This window comes from Balaenoptera ricei, chromosome 6 (genome assembly GCF_028023285.1).
Source record: "Balaenoptera ricei isolate mBalRic1 chromosome 6, mBalRic1.hap2, whole genome shotgun sequence".
Classification (NCBI taxonomy): Eukaryota; Metazoa; Chordata; class Mammalia; order Artiodactyla; family Balaenopteridae; genus Balaenoptera; species Balaenoptera ricei.
The window spans coordinates 112,728,400-112,751,517 of record NC_082644.1 but is presented as its reverse complement, the minus strand read 5'-3'; the positions used below and the strand labels follow the sequence as shown (position 1 = coordinate 112,751,517).

Below are 23,118 nucleotides of genomic sequence, written 5' to 3'. Positions count from 1 at the left end.
TCGGCATCTTACAAGTAGTGGTCCTAACAGGTTGGATGAGGTGGCAATTCTGGAGTGCCAGAAGAACTTTGCCAAAGAGAATCATGTCACCTCTAGTGGTGACAGTACTGAAGTTTTTATTTTTTATTTTCTTAATTTATTTATTTTATTTATTTTTTTTTTGGCTGCATTGGGTCTTCGTTGCTGCACACGGGCTTTCTCTAGTTGCGGTGAGTGGGGCTACTCTTCGTTGTGGTGCGCAGGCTTCTCATTGCAGTGGCTTCTCCTGTTGCGGAGCACGGGCTCTAGGCACGCAGGCTTCGGTAGTTGAGGCTTGCGGGTTCTAGACTACAGGCTCAGTAGTTATGGCACAGGCTTAGGTGCTCCATGGCACGTGGGATCTTTCCGGACCAGGGCTCAAACGCATGTCCCCTGCATTGGCAGGCGGATTCTTTTTGTTTGTTTGTTTGTGTGTTAGTTTCTGCTCTATAACAAAGTGAATCAGCTATACATATACATATGTCCCCATATCTCCTCCCTCTTGCGTCTCCCTCCCACCCTCCCATCCCACCCCTCTAGGTGGTCACAAAGCACCGAGCTGATCTCCCTGTGCTATGCGGCTGCTTCCCACTAGCTATCTATTTTACATTTGGTAGTATTTATAAGTCCATGCCACTCTCTCACTTCGTCCCAGCTTACCCTTCCCCCTCCCCGTGTCCTCAAGTCCATTCTCTACATCTGCGTCTTTATTCCTGTCCTGCACCTAGGTTCTTCAGAACCATTTTTTTTTCTTTTTTTAGATTCCATATATATGTGTTAGCATACGGTATATGTTTTTCTCTTTCTGACTTATTTCACTCTGTATGACAGACTCTATGTCCATCCACCTCACTACAAATAACTCAATTTCGTTTCTTTTTATGGCTGAGTAATATTCCATTGTATATATGTGCCACATCTTCTTTATCCATTCATCTGTTGATGGACACTTAGGTTGCTGCCAAGTCCTGGCTATTGTAAATAGAGCTCACAGGCTAATTCTTAACCACTGTGCCACCAGGGAAGCCCTGAAGTTTTTAATAGTGGAAAATGTGAAACTAAACTTGAAGACCTTGACACCTCCCAGTCGTGAGCTTCACAGGATGACTTCTTCTGCAGCAGGCAGAAGGCTGTGGGTCATCATTCAGGTTTTCAGGCTTGATAGGATAGCCTCTCGTGTGTATGAGTGGATAGCAGTTCAACACAGTGGTTTCCAAAACAGAATGCCTCTACTCACTTCTGTATGTATATTTAATACAGGGATCTGCAAACTATGGCCTGGTTTTGTACTGTCTGGTAGCTTAGAATCCTTTATACGTTTTTAAAGGGTTGTGAAAAAAGAAAAGTTAAATATGCTATAGACACCGTATTTGGCCTGCAATACCTAAAATATTCACCGTCTGGCCATTTACAGAAAGTTTGCCAATCCCTGGTTCAGTATATGTTCATGTAGCCTGTGTTACATGATTGTATAATTTATCATATAGATTCATAGAACCTGTTTTTTTCTCAAAAAATTAATGGAATTGTCTTATTAATATTTTAAGTATGAATTGACATCAACCTCCTACAAATTTTCCTTCCGTTTTGAATTCCTCTTCTGACAGTGTGTCAGCCTAGATGATCTAAAATAGTGTCTTCAAAACACCTAGAAGTACTGGCTAAAAAAGAGCAACCATTGCGGGACTTCCCTGATGGTGCAGCGGTTAAGAATCCGGCTGCCAGTGCAGGGGACACGGGTTTAATCCCTGGTCTGGGAAGATCCCACATGCCACAGAGCAACTAAGCCTGTGTGCTACAACTACTGAAGCCCGTGTGCCTAGAGCCCGTGCTCCGCAACAAAGAGTAGCCACCACAATGAGAAGCCTGTGCACTGCAGCAAAGAGTGGCCCCTGCTCGCCACAACTAGAGAAAGCCCACGCACAGCAACGAAGACCCAATGCAGCCAAAAATCAATAAATAAAATAAATAAATTTGGGGCTTCCCTCATGGCGCAGTGGTTGAGAATCTGCCTGCCAGTGCAGGGGACACGGGTTCCATCCCTGGTCCGGGAAGATCCTGCATGCTGCGGAGCAACACAGTGCACCAGTGCTGTGTGCGCCACAACTACTGAGCCTGCGCTCTAGAGCCCGCGAGCCCCAACTACTGAGCCCGTGTGGAACAGCTCCTGAAGCCCGCGCACCTAGAGCCTGTGCTCTGCAACAGGAGAAGCCACCACAATGAGAAGCCCGTGTACCGCAATGAAGAGTAGCCCCCGCTCGCTGCAACCAGAGAAAAGCCTGTGCGCAGCAGTGAAGACCCAACGCAGCCAGAAACAATAAATAAAATTAAAAATAAATAAAAATTTTTAAATAAATAAATTTATTTAATAAAAAAGGATCAACCATCCCTTTAAATGGAAAACTTAGCTGTCAAGAACGTGAGGGAAATCCCCAGGTCATTAACCCTCTGACCAGTGCTATGACAGCCTTGCAGGGGCATGGTTGGTTTTGGTGACATAAAGGAACTTCTAAGGATTTCTTCAGGAAGAGGAAAATTGAAACTAAAAGGAAAGGATGATATACAAGGATTCATGAGAAGAAATTATCCCCTGGCTTGCTAAAAAGGCATGGACTTTATAAGACAGTAATCATTGTAATAATGGCTAATTGAGGTTATTAAGATAAAATCGGGCCAAATCCTGGAAAACAACGTGAAAGAAGGGAGAAAATAAAGAATTCAACCATACTAATAAGATCCATTTATTGTTCAGAGGAAGCTTAGAGTAAGTAAAGTTTGCTTATTAAAATATTAAGAAAAATATTTTTAAAGAACGTAAGGAGAAGGTGTAAATTCAAAACAGGTTGAAGGGGGAGGAAAGTGAATTATGATCATTCCAGTAAAAAGTATGAAAAGAATATATATGAAGAAAAGTATAATTATAGCATGAAATAATAAAGTAGAAACCAGTCCAAGTACATTGGTAATCATAGTCAATGAAAGTGATCTAAACTTCCTAGGGAAAAGTCAGAGATTATCAGTATGCCTTTTTAAGAAAAATTCAATAATATACTATCTACAAGAGGTCCTCCAAAGATATAAGGTACATAGGAAAAGACAAATGAGACAGATACTAAGGGGAAGAAATGCTGCTCTATTTATGTATACATTATTTATATTTAAGGCAGAAAATATTATTAAGGATGGAGCTTTACTTCATAATGATAAAAGGAACAACTCAGGAAAATAAAAAATTTCTGAACTTGTATATGCCCAGTAATGTAGCATAATAATAAACAAAGCAAAAAATGGCATATTTTCTGGGAGAAATTGATAAATGGTCACATGTATTGTACATGGAGATTTTTAATATAACATTTAATAATTTATGTGTGAAGAAGATAAGCAACTGTAAGATTTGAGCAACATAATTGAAAACTTGTTCTAATGTGCATGAAAGTGCACATAACAATAAGCGAATGCACATAATTTTCAAGCTTATATGAAACTTTTGTGAAGTTGACTTATATTTGCCACAAAAATAGTTTCAATAATTTTTCAAGTATACATTGTCTAACCGTGGTGCAATTCCATTAAAAATTAAGAACGAGACATAGTTTAAAAAAATCATTATGTTAATCAGTAGACACATTTCTAAATAATTCATGGGTCAAAGGGGAATTTAAAAAATTTTTATTATGGAAAATGGGAAACATATACAAAAAATATATTGTTGTAAGGTTATTATATTTGTAATGCAGGGTGTGGAAAACAGGAAATAGAAATTGGAAATGTCCGGTTTGAATTGATAAGGGATAAATATATATATGTATTTTTGGCTACACTGTGAGGCTTGAGGGATATTAGTTCCCCGATCAGGGATCGAACCCAGGCCCTCAGCAGTGAGAGCTCGGAGTCCTAACCACTGGACTGCCAGGGAATTCCAGATAGGGATAAGTATTAAGGGTCAGGCGTGAAGAGGTGTAATATAGATTGTAAATAGCCTTTAATAAGTTAAGGACGTGTGTTGCTATTCCTAGCAATCACGAAAAGAACAGTAATGAAGGAGTATAAGTAAGAAGCTGATAGAGGGTATAAAATAGAATACTAAAATGTATTTGATTAGCTGAAAAGAAAGCAAGGAGGGAGCAGTAGAGGACCACAAACACAGAAGGGGCAAGTAGAGAACAAATAGCAGAGTGAGAGTTGCAAACTCAGCCAAGGCAACAGTAAGGCTAAATGTAAATGGTCTGAGTTCCTGAGTATACATGGCAGAGATTGCCAAAGTGGATAAAAAAGCAAGACCTAACTATATACTGTCTACAAAAGATGCATTACAATGAAAAGACACAGGTACTTGAAAGTAGAGGGATAGAAAAAGATATGGCATACAAATAGTAAGCATAAGGAAACTGGCTTGATTGTATTAACGTTAGAAAAATAAGATTTCAAAACAAAGACTGATCCTCCTAGAACTCTTTTTGCCTCATATTTTCCTGACTTTGTCTTCTCATCTTTTTTTAATTTAAAAAATTTATTTATTTATTTATTTATTTATTTATTTATTTTTGGCTGCGTTGGGTCTTCGTTGCTGCACACAGGCTTTCTCTAGTTGTGGTGAGCAGGGGCTACTCTTCATTGTGGTGCATGGGCTTCTCATTGCAGTGGCTTCTATTGTTGCAGAGCACAAGTTCTAGGCACGCAGGCTTCAGTAGCTGTGGCACACGGGCTCAGTAGCTGGGGCTCACAGGCTGTAGAGCGCAGGCTCAGTAGTTGTGGCGCACGGGCTTTGTTGCTCCGCAGCATGTGGGATCTTCCAGGACCAGGGCTCGAACCTGTGTTCCCTGCATTGGCAGGCGGATTCTTAACCACTGTGCCACCAGGGAAGCCATCATCTTCCTTATAATCTTTTTTTTTTTTTAATTTTTTTTAGTGGGGTATAGTTGTTTTACAATGTTGTGTTAGTTTCTACTGTAACGTCTTCCTTATAGTCTTAACTTAAACATTACTCTCGCTAAGACGCCTTCTCTCACCCAAGATCCTGTCCTGTGGGCTCAAATTGTAATCATTGTAATATTTTGTAATATTACATCATTGTAATATTTATTCCACTATTTTAAGTATTTATCCGTCTCCTCTACATTTTAAATACTTTTCTGTCTGTAAGGTCTGTGAGGGAAGGGACTGTGTCTATAGTTTTTTTTTTTTAAATCATTGTAATCTAGTACTTAGCATAGTGCCTGATGCATCTAAGTTTCAATAGATACTTGTTGAATGAATTAATATATGAATGAACAATGTAATGAACCACTGAGTAAGAAATGTGTTAAAAGACTATAGGTTATAGGAAGCAATGTTTATAACTGTGCAAAATAGTATCAGAAGAGTTTAAAAAGCTATCAGAAAGTTAGAAAAATCAAAAAGCATATTTTTTTAAATCTCATGAATAATTTTCCATTTATCTACCATAGACCTGAGTTGGTAGTTAAGAAGCTACGATACTATGCAAGATTTATAGTAGTTTGTCTTCTTCTCAACAAAATGGATGTTGTAAAGGATCTGGTGAAGGTAAATGTACTTTAAAATAATTAAAATCCTAATCTCTCATTGTCTATGGATAATTTTGTTTTTTAAAAATAGATTTAAGGTTAAAATAATTTTGATATATCTAAATCATTACAACTTTGAGAGTATGGTAACTTCTGACAAGGGTAATGATAAAAAATTTTTCCAGCTCTTCATATTTCAAATACACCAGAGATAATTGTCTTAATTTCTTACTTTTGTCCCCTCAGCTTATTTTACATTTCATCACCCATCAGTGAATGGTTGGCAAATGCAAACAAAAGTTAAAATATTTGGTTTAAGAAAATAATTGAAAAGTTAGGTCAAGAAAAATGTTTTACAAAGGTGTGAATGAGTTTTGATTTTTCCTTCCTTTAGTATGTCTGCATCACTCTGTCCTTCATTAACTCAGGTAATTAAGAGTTAACTGCATTCTAGATTCACTTAATATCTGTAATTATTGCATGCTACGTTCTGGTTACACTCTGTATTCAGTTAGTGGTTTCAATGGCATACTTCTTGATTTTTTGGTGCTCAAGTATAACACGCTAGTTTTGGGGTTTTTTTTATTGAAGTATAGTTAATTTACAGTATTGTGTTATTTTCAGGTGTACAGCAAAGTGATTCAGTATAACATGCTAGTTTTGACAAGCCTTCTTCCTCCATCCCCAGTTACTAATAAGATTATTTCCAAAAGAAATAGTATGATATAAAGACAAAGAATTTATATTCATTTTTTTTTATGTTAAAATTTTGGGGGTTTACCTTTAAGAGTTTCCTATTACTAAAGTCATTGCTGATGTAGCACTGAGTAGGTATGGGTCACTGTGGATTTCTATGAAGATCTTATTGATGTGTTATCATTTTGGAGTTTTTGATTTTGAAGCAAGCCCATGTAATTTTCACTCTTTGTTTTGGTTATAACTGGGACCGTATATTGATAATAATCAAACTTCTTAACTGTATCAGTTTCTGTCAGGAGTATGGTACAATATACAATCTACTTTTATGGGTTTTTTTCGATAACCATTTCTCTTCATGATATTGTAAAATCAGGAACTCTCGGATGAAATTGAAGATTATACTCACCGCTTTAATACTGAAGATCAAGTGGAATGGAACCTGGTGCTTCAAGAAGTAGCAGCTTTCATTGAGGTCAGTTCTTGACAAGAAAGGTTGTCATAATTATGTATGTAAATGCATATGTGGTATACTTTTTTATTGTGTGTATATGTCAAAAAGAAGGAATAACTTCTTATATTGACATTTTGTCTTGGCCATCAACCACTTACTGCTTTTTCTCCAGGCAGACCCTGTGATGGTATTAAATGATGATAATACCATTGTTATCACGTCTAATCGCCTTGCTGAAACAGGAGCCCCATTGCTGGAACAGGGCATGATTGTGGGACAGTTGTCTCTGGCTGATGCACTCATTATTGGTAATTGTAATAACCAGGTAAAGAATTGTGAAGGAATTATGCTTAAAATTCACTTTGAAAAATAGTACTTTTGATTGTTACAGAATTATTTCCTTGTAAATATCCTAACATCCATTTGCTAGGAAATAGTTAATTAAATTATGCTGTGTCTATATATGGACTGTACTACAGACATTTAAATGGTTTAGAAAGAATTTTTAATCACAGAAGAAGATACTTATGATATGGCAAGTGAAAATAATATGGACCTATGTAAACAGAATTATTTTATTATATATGTTAAAATGTCTACGTATAATACATATATGCACAAGAAAAAGACAAGGAAGAAATTTACCAATATCGTAAAAGATTTATCTCTAAAAAATTTAGCAAAATTTTAAGTGATTTTTATTTTCTTCCTTACAACTTTCTAAATCTGTATATTACCTTTACAATCAGGCAAAAATGGGGGAGGAGTTATTTTTAAGTACATTTGTCAAAAGCAGATTTCAAATATTTTTTCATGACAGAATAGTCCCATGACGATGAGGATTTAAGGTACTAGAAATGTAATTTACTGAAAATTATGGGATATTGGAAAAGTCACCAGTGGATACACTTTTCTATATGCATTACTTACACAAGTTTTAATTTTGGATCCTTCCCTTACATCTATCATTTTTGTTGTTGTTAACTTTTTCTTATAATTCTCCAATTTTGGATTTTAAAGCTTTAATTTGCAAATTTCTAAATTAAAACATTTTAATTTAAATTAAAACCTTGCCTACATGAAGTTCTGTAGAAGTATTATTCAAAATAGAAAAGGAGGGGACTTCCCTGGTGGTCCAGTGGTAAAGAATCCGCCTTACAATGCAGAGGACACGGGTTCGATCCCCAGTCGGGGAACTAAGATCCCACATGCCACAGAGCAACTAAGCCCCGTGCGCCAAAACGACTGAGCTCGCGTGCCTCAACGAGAGAGCCTGTGTGCCGGAAACTACAGAGCCCAGGCGCCCTGGAACCCACGCACCACAACTAGAGAAGAGAAAACCTGCACATCACAGCTAGAGAGAAACCCGCACACTGCAGTGAAGAGCCTGCATGCCACAACTGAGACCTGACGCAGCCAAAAATAAATAAAAAATAAGTCGTTAAAAACAAAACAAAAAAACAAAATAGAAAAGGATACAGTCTTTTCTCTTTTTCTTTTTTTTTGCCATGCCACGTGGCTTGTGGGGTCTTAGTTCCCCAACCCGGGACTGAACCCAGGGCCCCGGCAGTCAGAACGCCAAGTCCTAACCACTGGACCTCCAGGCAATTCTCAGGATTCAACCTTAAACATTATGTAGTGCCAAAATGTAATGAAGTGATTTTAAAATGGGCCATAGTCATATTTCAGCCTGGCTGTTTTGCCAAAAGTTAACATGTTTTATGAGATCTAATATAGGTCTCTGTGTTTACGTGACTACTTTTTGTTTTTAAAAATACCCGTGGAAATTGATGGATTGATAGAAGTGTTGATAGATGGAGCGAGACATGATGAAGCAAGTATAGAAAAATGTTAATGTTATAGGATCTAGCTATTGAGCATAAGGATGTCACTGTACAATTTTTTTAACTTTCTGTCTTTTGAAATTTTTTGGAATAAAATATCCAATGTCATCAGGTACACATGAAAGTCAAGAGTAATAATATGATTAAACACTTCAAGGTCTGCGTACTGCATTAACGGTCAGGTTTGTTTTCCTTGCAGGTTAAGTTCAGTGAACTAACTGTTGACATGTTCCGGATGTTACAAGCCCTGGAAAGGGAGCCAATGAATTTAGCTTCCCAGATGAATAAACCAGGAATGCAGGTGATCTCCCTACACCTGCAATTTGCTGCTTCTGCTCCTCATGGAATGCTGTTATTCAACGAATGCCATGAGTGTGAATAAAGAATTCTCCTGATGAGACACAGGAGAAATAGATAAGCATAATGCTAATAAAAAAAGATATTTAATGAAGAAGATAGTAAAAATAGGCATTGATAATTCATATGTCAAGTACAGTTTGTATAGTCATCCGTCTGTATCCACGGGGGATTGGTTCCAGGACCCCCGTGGATACCCAAACCCGCAGATGCTCAAGTCCCTTATATAAAGTGGCATAGTGTTTACATACAACCTATGCACATCCTCTCGTATACTTTGAATCATTTCTAGATTACTTATAACATCTAATAGAATGTAAATTATATGTAAATAGTTGTAAATACAATGTAAATGTTATGTAAATAGTTGCTGGTGCACAGCAAATTCAAGTTTTGCTTTTTGGAACTTTCTGGAATTTTTTTTCTAAATATTTTTGATCCATGGTTGGGTGAATCCACGGATGCAGAGGACCGACTGTATGTGCATTGTTTTCTGTGTGTAAACATAGGAATCAGCTGACAAGCCTACCAGGCGAGAAAACCCCCACAAGTACCTGCTCTACAAACCAACGTTCAGCCAACTATACACATTCTTAGCAGCATCTTTTAAGGTATCTATCATCCAGTACTTTTTAGTATATGGTGAAAGTGTGCCTTAAATGGAATCTGAGAGTCACTCTTCTCTTTGAATGTTTGAGTCAAGAATTTAGGAAAAATATGAAAATGAAAACTGCCTTAGAATATCCTAATCATAGCTATTTTTGGAATGGAAATTGCTTATTATGTTATGAATGTTCCCTACCATTAATTAACGAGAATATTGATTAACTATCATTCTCCTTCCTCCAGGTTTTTCTTGCTAAACTTAGCTTTAGGCATAGTAGTCAATGCAGAACTGAAAAACAGGAGCAGATTTTATAGGCGTGTTCTATGAATAGAATAGCCACCTGAATGGTGGCTCTGGGAAACATTTTGGTTGTCTGAAAGAACCATGAGTAGGGAATTCCTCTCAGTTTATAGAGAAAGGCACGGATGGAAGTTTGTCTTTTAGACCTATAGTCAGGATCTTTACTTCTCCATTTTAAGTTTTCCAGAGAACGTTCTTTAAATGATGGGGTTTTGAAGCAGAGATTGTCTTCAAAACTTTTGGCAATGGTTATAGGTTAATAATGAATCTTTGCTGTGTAGACAGTTATAAGTTGGAACTAGCAAGAGTGACTTTTCTCTTGGGGGAGACCATTATATGTTAAATTAGGTTCTTGTTTTCCCTACAACTTTAAAATGTCATGAACTTTCAATAAAACAGTTGTTTTCTGTTTGTCGTTTTGTATATGTGATTTTCTTTAATTTCAGGAGCTGCCTGCCAATAGTGTGCTTCTGATTTACCTGTCAGCCACTGGCGTTTTCCCCACAGGTCGTTCTGATAGTGAAGGTACAATAAAGGAATGCTCCCTGTCGTGAGCAGGGCTTGAATTCTCTTTATTTTCTACAAGGCGATGGCCCATAGCCCACAGACAATCTCAAGTTTTCTAGGGAGGCTCCCAAATTTGAAACCTGGTCTATTTGCTGAATCGGCAATCTTGTAGATACCCCAGTCTGTTTTATTTGCTGAAATATTATACGGTGAAGTTAAAAAAAATCAGCAACTTCACATACTACATGCATGCTTCTCTAACAGATTTGCTGTTAAGCAAACACATATATGTGCATGGAATAACCAAGCCTAATTATCTACTTCACATGGTTGAATTTTTCTGAGCCTTCAGTGTGTTAGGGAATCTGGTCAGCGGTTTCACTGTGGCTGAAAGTCTTGTAGAAATCAGTGCACTTTTGTAACTGTGAAAGTTCAAGTCCTTGACATGATTTTATTTTGTGTCCTTTCTTTGGTTTTATGGATTCAATCTGTAGAATATTGGGATGCTATTTTAGAATAAAAACTTGAAGCTGTCTAGAACATGTGAGTCCAGAATATATGAAATTGGTTGAATTATATGTGTAGCTTGGATGTAAACAAGGCAATTAAATCTTTACCTGGACAAGAAAAAATTGTTCTTAACATCCTTAACATTTTCCTCCTCATTTGTTTGTTGAAATTTGCATTCCTTTATACAATGCATGTCCCTGCCATCTTCCTTGCATGACCTACAGATCCTCTTAAAGTGTTAAAATGAAAACAAAACAAGATAAATCTCTCTTCATTGCAGTGATTTTTTTAAGGGATAAAATATAACACTATGAAAAGTGATGCAAAATCATAAATACTTTAAATTTTTGGTGATAAAGTTAGTACTTTTATTTATAAATAATTATTTCCATATCTTATACACTATTGAATCAGATTTTCTGGGCCCCGCCTAATGTATTGATCTTGTTTTACTTTTTTCAAAGTACAGTAGTTACTAACTGAATGGTCCTTTGAGAGAGATTATTCCAACATCCCACAGTTGCTGTTCCATTTACACAAGAGTTTAACTAACTGATAGGACCAGTGGGAAAAGGCTAATTCCCAAACCAGAATTACAGTGGTTGATGTAATAATAATGATAGTGGATTTTTTCCTACACTGGTATTTGGTAATTCTTTTCTTTTCTTTTTTTTTAATTTTAAAAAATTTTTTTAAAATTAAAAAAAAAATTTTTTTAATTCTTTTCTTAAAAATGAAGTTTTTGTCAGTGAGAATTTTCAAGTTCCATTCAAAAATTTCCCTACATTTTATAATTAGTGGTCCTCTTAAAATTATATTTAAGAAATTATTAGGACTTCATTCTGCAACTTTCTTACTTAAATAATTTTGTTGAACTTGAGATTTTAATTTTGCTTGAAATGAGAAGATCGTTTTGAACATCCCAGATCTCCATCTCTTTTTTACCCAGAATAATGGGATGCAGTAGATTCTTGTTTTGTTTCTCATTATAATCTGAAGAACTGATGAAGATGGTCAGATGATCTTTTAAAATATTGGAACAGGCAACATGCTGAAATCATTTAAATGCTACGTTAAACTAAAATGCTAAATTTTCAATTAATAAAAATGTTTTGTAATTATCGTCCACTTGTATCAATGAAAGATTCACCCAACACCTTTGTGTTTGAACATCAGATCAATGCTACTCTCCAATTGAAGTCTAGGATTCTTCCCTTTCTTTTTATAGGTCCTTATGATTTTGGAGGGGTACTTACTAATAGTAACCGGGATATTATAAATGGAGATGCCATCCACAAACGAAATCAGTCTCACAAGGAAATGCACTGGTATGTATTATAAAAATTATAGTTCTCTCTTATAAAATATTAAGTAAAATGGAATGTTCCCTTAGACTGCTATTCATAACACTTATTTGGATTCCAGCAATATCTCAGGCTCTGACTATCTTAGGCAATTAGAATTGTTGGTTAATATTTATTTTACAATTTTTTATTGAGTATGTATTATATGTCAGGAACTATTCAGTCACTGGAGATCTGTTCATTCAGGTTGGAGGAGACAATAAATATATACATAAATAATAAGTCAGGACATGATGCATGTTAATATCAAAATAAGCTTTTTTAAAATTAATTTTATTTTTGGCTGTGTTGGGTCTTTGTTGCTGCGCGTGGGCTTTTCTCTAGTTGCGGCGAGCGGGGGCTACTCTTTGTTGCGGTGCATGGACTTCTCATTGCGGTGGCTTCTCTTGTTGCAGGGCACGGGCTCTAGGTGCGTGGGCTTCAGTAGTTGTGGCACGCGGGCTCAGTAGTTGTGGCTCGCAGGCTCTAGAGCACAGGCCCAGTAGTTGTGGCGCACGGGCTTAGTTGCACCGTGGCATGTGGGATCTTCCCGGACCAGGGCTTGAACCCGTGTCCCCTGCATTGGCAGGTGGATTCTTAACCACTGTGCCACCAGGGAAGCCCAATATAAGCTTTTTAATATAAGGTTCTGTTGGTGTGATATAGCAAAAATGAAGTTAGCTGTATGATTTCAAGGAGCTTTCATCCATGAAAGTTTGCTCAGTGCATTCACTGGTTGGGCCATTATGGGCTCTAAAATTTCCCTAGCTGAGAGAGAGCAGTCTCATTATAGAGGAAACTGGACGTGCTTGAAACTGCATTTCTAATAGCACTTTACATAAAAACATAACTCTTCACATTAAAGAGTGGGGAAGGGAGGGCAGAGAGGGAAATGTTTCAAATTATATGTGTAATAGCTAACGGTCCCCCAAGCCATGTGTTGGTGCTGTAGTTGACCATAGTTGTAAATGATTTATATCAGAAAAGCCTGTATTTGAAATATATTGGGGTTTGATGATATTGCTCATTGACAACATCATTTTGTATATTTACATTTACATTTACATTAATATTTGTAAACTACCCACGTTGTCCACCAACCATGGGAAGGAGCATGCACACCAAAATCACGACCTTAAGCAGTGGTTCTCAAATGCATGTTACTGGGGCTTCCCTGGTGGCGCAGTGGTTGAGAATCTGCCTGCCAATGCAGGGGACACGGGTTCGAGCCCTGGTCTGGGAAGATCCCACATGCCACGGAGCAACTAGGACCGTGAGCCACAATTACTGAGCCTGCGCGTCTGGAGCCTGTGCTCCGCAACAAGAGAGGCTGCGATAGTGAGAGGCCCGCGCACCGCAATGAAGAGTGGCCCCCGCTTGCCACAGCTAGAGAAAGCCCTCGCACAGAAACGAAGACCCAACACAGCCAAAAATAAAAAATATTAAAAAATAAATTAATTAAAATAAGATTAAAAAAATCATTATTTAAAAAAAAAAAAGCATGTTACTGGACTTTAGCCTTCTGTGGGCCAGTGAATCTGTATCTTTAACAAGCACCCCAGCTGATTCTGATGCACATGTCCAGAGGAAATGTACATAATAGAAGGGGAGCCCCTGCTTATTGTCTGCAATATTAAGATATAGCTTAAAATAATAAAAATCTTTAAAATGGATATAGATTTTGAAAGACTCATTGAAATAGAAATCTTGTTGTGTTATTACATCTTGTTTTCAGAACATGTTCTTAGGAGGAACTTTTAAATACTAAGTAAGGCCCTAAATGCTGACTTCTGAGATTTTCATGTGTGTTTATTAATCCATCTTTAAATATATTAATATATATATTAAATATGTAGACTTCTCTTTAGCTTGAATATTCTTGAATAATAATTATGTCCGAATTTTTCTTTTCCAAATAAAGCTGTTAACTTGTCTACCCCAGTAAATACAGACTTTTTTGGTCTTTTGCTTAATTAATCTTTGTTTTTCTCCCAGTGCTGTGACAAAAAGGAGGTGTGAGCAGACCAAACTGATGAATAAGATTTCTGAGACTTGGCTGATAAGAGTTATACAGTCATTCATTGTTACTGTTGTTGTTGTTTTCCCAGCCTTCATCCTGGAGATCTCTATCCCTTCACAAGGAAGCCCCTGTTCATCATTGTGGATTCATCCAATAGTGTTGCATATAAGGTGAGTTCCATGAGCGCTATTGCACGTTAGACACTATGGCACCACCCTGAGGTAACCAATCTGAACATGTGCCTTTTTATTTTGCTTTATTTTATTTAATTTTACACAGTTTGTATTTAGTCTTTCTTTTCTTTTGAGGTTGTGCATGCTAGTCAGGATCTGGTGCTATGAATAGAAACAAGAAGAAAACGCATGAATGGACACTCAGTGGAAAATAATAAATCCTCCTGCAGGAAAAAAAATTCAAGATTTCCAAGATCACTGGTGGGAGGTTTATTTTTGTTATATAACCCAGAATAGTTTTCTTTTATAGAGGTTGAAATATATGGGAACATTTTATTTTCTAATTTTCAAACTTTTTCCCCTCTATACACTGAGCTACTATAGTTTAAGTGGAATTTCTATCCCATGTTATAGAGTTATAGTCATTGAATATCAACACAAATTGTTTTAGATGCACTTATTATTGTTTTTTTTAATTTGTGACAATAAGTAAGAAAAGATGACCCTGAATTCTGAAATAAGTAACAGGGACTTAATGTGAAAATCCTTTCTTTTATATTTTGCTATTGAAGCAGTGGTTTTCAATGATTGTATGAAGAATGGCAGCAGTGAGACACTTTAAAGTTGGACATTAGAATTCAAACAATAGTAATTTACAGGAAAATGAAAACAGAATTTTTGGAGCCCTTTGTGTGTGGTTGGAATATTTCATTAGTGGACAGTATGCTCAGAAATATGCTGGAAACACAGATCTGCCAATTAAAATTATTTCTGTTGTGGGTGTTCATATAATTAGATGGGGAAGGAAACGTTAATAGGTTTATTTCAGGAGAGCAATAGAAATGTCTGGTAGCCAAAAAAGCTGACCCCAAGCATATTTTTCCATCTAATTTTCATGCTTAGTTTCACTTTTTAAAGTCGGAATTCCAAGAGCATCCATCCCACCCTATATTGTTCAGCATGTTTCCTGCTACCCATTTTGTCAAGTTTAACGTTACAACTTCTGATTTTTAGGAAAACTAGCTATGTACTCTCTTAAATTGTGAGTGTGCTGTTGTCATTTTTAATCTTTTTGAGAGGGTGGGAGGCTGCTGAAGGAAACGGTTTATTGGCTGCCCCATTTAAACATATGAAATCAGAAGAGTCCAGGCATTTTGTGTCTTCACAGAATTCAAAAAAAGCATTCTGTGCCTTTGTCAATGAAAAGGAAACATTTGCTACAGTTTAACGATGTAACAGAATGTGTTGATACACGGTAAGCAAGTGTATTGCTTACTATGATCTAGCATGCATTGAAAGTATTTTCACAATCTATTAATTTCTCTCAATTTAATTGGATGTTATTTGATACCATCTTTTATAATCTCAAGAATATCATTCATGTTATGTACCTGCTATTTCCAGAGTGTCGTTTGGATGTACAATGCGTATTGGATGATGATTTTGAAAAAACACCATTGTGCATAATTGGAATTATGTCTCATGATTTTAATTCTAAATTTCAATATCCCAACACCCAGGATAACAGTGGAATAATAGAAAGATTTCTGTGTGTGTTTGGTGTTGATGGCACATGCAGTATCACTCCTCTAAAAAATTAAATTGTCAAGAACATTCTGATCTTTAGAAATGAAATGGGGAGCCCATATGCAGTAGGCAAATAAGAGCATGACGTAGACTAATTTGGTCTTTTAAAAAACTAGTTAATGCCTCTGAATCAAGTGTGCAGTTCTCTGTGTTAACATATGAAAGTGTCTGACATTTACTTTTCCCACAAAGCACGTAAAAATTCTTAAACTATCATTTTGCAAGTTTCTAATGAAAAAGAACTGGGTGACATGTATTATTTCTTCAGTACATACTTTGTTATATCCATTTCATCCATATGAATGTTTTATGAACATATATGTGTTTTCTAAATGTTTCTTCATGTAAATACAAACACTTCATGTTATTTCTTCATTTCAGTATTACTTTTTAATTTTTATGAAAGTAACTCATGCATATAGTTGAAAGCTGTAGTTCTCTTTCTGTGCATCAGAAACATTCAGAGCCCTCTTCAAAACCACTTGTACCTGGGTCCCAACTCCTGTGATTCTAATTTGCTTGGCCTGGGGTGGGTCTCAGGTACCAGCATAATTCCCTTGTGTGGTCAGGGTGAGATCTGCTCAACCAAGTTCCACCAGGAGTTACTAACAACAGCAGTCTCCCACTCTCATACCCTACCCCTGTTTGCCTCTTCCCAGAGGCTACCATTTACATCTTTTTTAGTTAATTATTTTGGTATTTAACCATTATTTTTCTAAATCACATGCTGGTATTGATATTTCTTGATTCTTCAGTTTTAAGCAGCATGTATTGATATCCCATTATGGAAGAAAAATTTAGCTCTCTTTCCCCTTCCTATCCCCATTTCATATTCATACCTTTTATAAACTTTTATCCACACAATAGACATATCATAATTTTGATTCACTGAATATTTAGTGCTTATATTATTATGACTATACAATGCTTTTAACATCTAAGCCACATAGTAAACTTTTTCTTTTCTATGCAACTTTCTACTTTTCCTGGAGCAAATAATGTTATCTTGCTCCTTGTTTTTTTTTCTGAACTTATCACAAATTCAACCCCAAGCTCCTCACCAACTGCTTAATCTTCTTTCAGGTTGTTCAGATGCATCATTCTCTTAATTTTATCTTTGGGATGAATTCTCTCCCAAAGCCTCTGGGCTGGTGCCCTCTACATGTACTGCACAGCTCTCCTCCCCGAATCTCTTTTCATTATTATTCTGGGAATTCTTCATCTCTCTTCTATATTGGAATCCCTGTTTCCTGAATCCTATGTCTTCCTCTTGGACACTGTCATTTACTCTCTCCTTTTGGTTTATTCTCTCATTTTACTGTAGCATCTCCAGCAAAATGGAGCTTTCTGAGAAAGGGTGAATATGAGGTAAAATATTTGAAGTCTTGCACTTCTGCAAATGTTTTTGATTTACCATCACACTTAAATGGTGGTTTTGGTATTGATTAGAAATTACTTCCCTTCAAAATTTAGAAGGCATTGTTCCATTGCTTTCTAGCTTCCAGTATTTCTTAAGAGGTACAAAGCATTCTGAGTTCTTTTGTGTGACTTGTTTTCAGTCCCTGGAAATATATAGGATTTCTCTTTGTCTCCAGTGTTTTTCAGCTTCTTAACAGAGTGCCCTGGTCTGGGTTTACTTTTAACCATGGTACTTGGCATGTACTTAGTGAGTCCTTTCAATCTGGAAACTCTGCTCATTTTCTTGAGTTGTTTCAGTGGTTTCCTCCCTTCCATTTTCTCTGTTCTTTCTTTGGAGAATTTTTGTCATTCATATATTGGACCTCCTGGTCTAGTCCTCTGATTTTTTTGCCCTTTATTTTCCATCTTCCAGTCTTTTTGCTCTGTAGGAAATTCCCTTGCCTTTATCTTCTAACCCTTTTATTGAGCTTTTCATTTGTTCTCTAGATGTTTCTTTCACAAAGATATAGATGTATCTGTGTGTATGTAAAACATATATACATACACGTATATAATTGGTTTTTATCCTGGTTGAAATATCTTCTCTTCCTTTTGAGAATGTCAATGATCATTTTAAAAATTCTCCCTGCATGGTGTCTCTTTCCTCCATTATGGTTTGTTTCTGGTGTTTTTCCTGAATATGTCATTTTAGAGACTCATAATTTTTCCTTTCTGCTCAGATATAAGAGTGGAAGCTAGCAAAATGGTTGGAATCTCTGAGGTTGTGGGTAGGACTTGTCACAGTGAGCTGCTCAGTGTGGCGATCTAGCTGGGCCATTTAGTTGGGTAATCTCTGATGTCAGTGTCTTTACGTCTTCGTGGTCTAGTCATATTCACTGGAGCAAGCTCAGCTGTTCTGCCCAGAATGTAAAGGTCTATCAGCATTATGCTATGTTTTTCCTGAAGTCTGTGTGTTTTTGTTTTTGTTTTTTAATATAAATTTATTATTTATTTTTGGCTGTGTTGGGTCTTCGTTGCTGCATGCGGGCTTTCTCTAGTTGCGGCGAGCAGGGGCTACTCTTTGTTGAGGTGTGCGGGCTTCTCATTGCCGTGGCTTCTCTTGTTGTGGAGCACAGGCTCTAGACGCTCAGGCTTCAGTAGGTGTGGCGCACGGGCTTAGTTGCTCCACGGCATGTGGGATCTTCCTGGACCAGGGCTCGAACCCTTGTCCCCTGCATTGGCAGGTGGATTCTTAACCACTGCACCACCAGGGAAGTCCCCCGTGTGTGTTTATATCTGCATATACATGTACTTTTATGTACCCAGTGCTTCATACTTAAAAGATTCTCAATAAATATATGTTGAATGATTAAATGAAGGTAGTCACCATTATCCTTATTTTATAGTTGCGGTAACTGCTCTTGGAGGTTAAGTATCTTGCCTAATTGATTCCAGCAGTCTTTCTCATTCCAAAGCCCAAGCTGTTTCTACATTTAGAAAAAGAGGAGCTTTTTGTGCTAGTCTGAGCCTCATTTCAGAAGAGAGGAATTGAAATGCCGAGATCTGTAACATAACAAGTATGGCTCACATTTTGGCTCTCAAATTTCCATCAGGGAATAGGCTTTATCTGTAGTAATGTAGTACTAGTGGGGTTAAAAAAAACACAAACCTGTCATTTTGGGGAACACTTCTTTGAATTCTGCTTTTTTTTTCTTTGTAAGAAGAAAATCCTTTGAGTATTTAATTATTTATGACAGAGGTGGATCCCTGCCAGTAAACATGACTTACACATTTGTCAAAACAGTCATATTTATCTAAACAGCCTTGTCCTAAAGTGTTTGACTGATGACTGTAGGTTGCTGTGGTCTATGAAGGCATTCACCTTCATAACAAGATTACCTAAGAGCTCTTCTGACAGTCAGCCTCACTCACTCCATTTCCTTCTTGCTACTTTGAAAGGCCGTCTCTTTGTTTTTGGCGTTCTGCAGTTATCTAGGTTTTGTTTCTTTATATTTAACCTATTGGGAGTTGCTGGACTTCTTGAATCTGTAGGTTAGAGTTTTTCGTTATTGCTGGAAAATTCTCAGCCATTATCTCTTCAAATCTTGGCTGTGCTGCAGATCCTCTCTCATCTCTTTCTGGAACTCTGATTTTACATACATCATTCTCATTGTGTCTTCCATGTCTCTTGACCTCTCTTCTATATTTTCCATCTTTTTGTTTCTCTGGCTGAGATTTGGATAATTTCTTCTGATCTGGCTTTCAGTTCACAAATTCTTTTCTTCAGCTGTGACTAACTCGTTATTAAACCCATTTATTGAGTTTTATGTTAGTTGTGGTATTTTTCATTTCAGGAAGTTCTGTTTGGTTCTTTTTCAAATAATTCATTGCCCTTTTTATAGTTCCCTATTTTCTGTTTTCAAGTTTGTTCTTTATTTCTTTAAACTTAATAAGCGTACTTACTGTATTATTTATTATCTATCTAGTAATTCTTTCACCTGAAATCTGCTTTTGCTGCTTAAAGACACCCTTTGCTGTTTTTGTATCCCTGTATGCTTGATTATCTTTGATTAGATTCTTCTTGTTATCCTTGGATTCTTCTTGTTATCCTTAAAATTATCTGTGGGAAATTCACTGAGTCCTAGAATGATGGTACTTTCATCCAGAGAGGGTCTGCATTTGCTTCTGCTAGACACCTAGAGGCACTGCCATTTGGGGACCATGTGTTTGGGATTGCCTAGGTGGTATGAATCTGGGCTACAAACATGCAAGAGGGCTGGCTTACGGTTACAACCATCAGGACTGTTTGGTTCGTTTGTTTGTTTGCTCTGTCTCTGCTCTGCTCAGCACCAAGAAAATTTTCCTGCGGTCCCCCGAGGCATGGTCCTGGGGGGCAGGAAGGTGTGAAATTTGGTTTTGGTTCATCCTTACAGTAAGGGTGTAGCCCTTTGGGATTCCAATTTAGCAGGGCCAATTTTCTGTTAGACTCCATCTTAGGCAGACCCTGAGCTCTGACTGCTGTCCCCTTCTATGCATAAGGCCTTTAAAACCTAAATGCAAGTGGCTCGATTGCCTCAGGGCAAAGGAGGCCCGGCGTCAGCTGATTTTCTGTCTCCTCTGCTGGTTTTGCCTCATCTCTCTGACCTGTCACTGGAGTGCCCCCGGGCTCCGTCCTTTTTCCTCTTCTTTTCCAGCTACAACAGACTGCCCTTGATGCCCTTACATAATTTCATGACTTTAATTACTATCTCTATGCTGACACTTTCCACATTTATATCTCCAGCCCAGACCTTTCTCAGTTACTCCAGACTTGAATATAATCTACCTACTCTACATCTCTATTTGGTGATTCTCATAGAGATTGCAAAGCTAACATGCCCAGGACAGAATTTCTAGACCTCTTCCAGGTCCAGCTTTCCCCATGTCAGTTAATGACTATTGTGCTTTTATAGTTGCCCTAGCCCAAATCCTTAGTTTCATTCTGGACTCTTCTTTCCCTCACACCCACATCCATTTCAGAATGTTTTATTGGTTATAACTAATATATCCAGAATCTTACCACCTCTGCCGCCACCATCCTGGTCCATGCTACCATCATCTCTCCCCTGAATTATTGCAGTAGCTTCCTAACTAGGCTTCCTCCTTCTGCCCTTGCTCTCCTACAGGGTGTGGCTGTAAATCAGATTATGTCACTTATCTACTCAAAATCTCCGAAGGCTCCTCATCTCACTCAGAGTAAAGGCTTCATGTTTTCTGCCCTCACACGCCTCCTCCCCACCTCAAGTGCATCTCTGATCTTCTCTTGCTGGTCTCCCTTTCACTCAGTTCTCTTCAGCCACACTGACCTTGCTGTTCCTCAATCATACCTGGCAGCCTCCTGCTTAGGATCTTTGTGTTGTGTTCCCCCAACCCTGAATCCTCTTCCAAAGATACCCACATTGTTTTCCAGGTGTTTAATCAGCTGAAGCCTCTTAAGAGAGTTCTCCCTAATTGCCCTATTTAAAATTATATGCCTCCCCAGCACTCTTTATCCACTTTTCTTACTTTATTTTTCTTATAATCATAAGTTAGCTTCTATATAATGCCATGCACTATTCTAACACATTTAATCCTCACAACGCAACGTGTTACTTTTGTTATCCCCATTTTACTGATAAAACCAAGGCACAAGGTGGCTGATTTGGGATTTAAATACAGTCTGATTATAAATCTTTCTGTGCTGCTAACTACTCTATTCTGTCTTTCCATATGAAGCACTTGTCAGCTTCTGTAATATTATATAACTTCTTTATTTTGTTTACTGTGGGTCTCTACCTGCCACCTCCACCCCCATCTAAATGTCAGCTCCAGGAAGACAGGTTTAGTTTTTTTTAATCTGTTTTTTTTCTTTTTTTCTTAACTACGGTATCCCTAGCACCTAGAACAGTGTCTAGTTTGTAGGTTCGATGAATATCTGTTGAAGAAAGATTTATTTATTTATTTATTTGTTTTTAGCTGCGTTGGGTCTTCGTTGCTGCACGTGGGCTTTCTCTAGTTGTGGTGAGCAGGGGCTACTTTTTGTTGAGGTACATGGGCTTCTCATTGTGGTGGCTTCTCTTGTTGTGGAGCATGGGCTCTAGGCATGCGGGCTTCAGTAGTTGTGGCGTACGGGGTCAGTAGCTGTGGCTTACGGGCTCTAGAGCACAGGCTCAGTAATTATGGCACATGAGCTTAGTTGCTCCGCGGCATGAGGGATCTTCCCAGACCAGGGCTCGAACCCGTGTCCCCTGCATTGGCAGGCGGATTTTTAACCACTGCGCCACCAGGGAAGTCCCTAAAGTTGTAAGATGTTTTAAAGTCTCAGTTAAATGGATAATTTCCTGGGAAAAAAATATCTAATGACTACAAGAAGGGAAATCTGAAAGCCCAATCACAGGGTATGAAATAGTATGAGGGAAGTGATCAAAGTTATCTCCTTTTTCTCCATTAAAAAAAGGCTCTAGGGCTTCCCTGGTGGCGCAGCGGTTGAGAGTCTGCCTGCCGATGCAGGGGACACGGGTTCGAGCCCTGGTCTGGGAAGATCCCACATGCCGCGGAGCAACTAGGCCCGTGAGCCACAACTACTGAGCCTGTGCATCTGGAGCCTGTGCTCTGCAACAAGAGAGGCCGCGATAGTGAGAGGCCCGCGCACCGCGATGAAGAGTGGCCCCTGCTTGCTGCAACTAGAGAAAGCCCTCGCACAGAAACAAAGACCCAACACAGCCAAAAATAAATAAATAAATTAATTAATTAAAAAAAAGTTTTTTTAAAGGCTCTAGCCATTTTGAGTTCACCAATAAATTTTTTTAAACTTTTATAATCTGCACAATTCCAGAGCAATGGAAAATATCAGAAATATCCAATTCATTCTATAACAGGCCACAAGACATTTATATGACCTTGAGTATTTCCTTGGTCTTTTCTGAGACTCTTTTTCCTTCTCTGTAATAATTTTATAGGATTGTTAAGATTATGGATTAGGAGCTAAGAATCCTAGGATAGTCCCTGGAAAATAGTTAGCACTCAGTAAATGTTAGAAATCATTATGATAATGATACTATTTCAAGACAAAAATAGCACATACAAAAAACTCTATCCCAGATTAGTTTATAATTATAGATGAGAAAATTTTAAATAAAATGCTAATAAATAGACCTACTAATAGAATAATCTATCTGAATAATGCATGAAGGTTCCATATATGAAAATCAATCAATATTGTATTCCCTGTTACCTTTCACCCATTTTTCTATTAGGG

General features: G+C 37.5%; 1 protein-coding gene across 3 annotated transcripts in view; it reads left to right on the top strand.

Annotated features, from left to right (window-relative positions):
• The window catches only part of SCAI (suppressor of cancer cell invasion), a 130,801-nt gene that overhangs the window by 93,635 nt on the left and 14,048 nt on the right, over positions 1-23,118 (top strand). For all 3 annotated transcript variants that reach the window (XM_059926571.1, XM_059926572.1, XM_059926573.1), the window contains 8 exons: positions 5,469-5,565; positions 6,619-6,717; positions 6,869-7,021; positions 8,740-8,841; positions 9,407-9,508; positions 10,251-10,329; positions 12,050-12,149; positions 14,273-14,354. In XM_059926571.1, the coding sequence (XP_059782554.1) occupies positions 5,469-5,565; positions 6,619-6,717; positions 6,869-7,021; positions 8,740-8,841; positions 9,407-9,508; positions 10,251-10,329; positions 12,050-12,149; positions 14,273-14,354 (814 nt within the window). The remainder of the gene's footprint in view (positions 1-5,468; positions 5,566-6,618; positions 6,718-6,868; positions 7,022-8,739; positions 8,842-9,406; positions 9,509-10,250; positions 10,330-12,049; positions 12,150-14,272; positions 14,355-23,118) is intronic.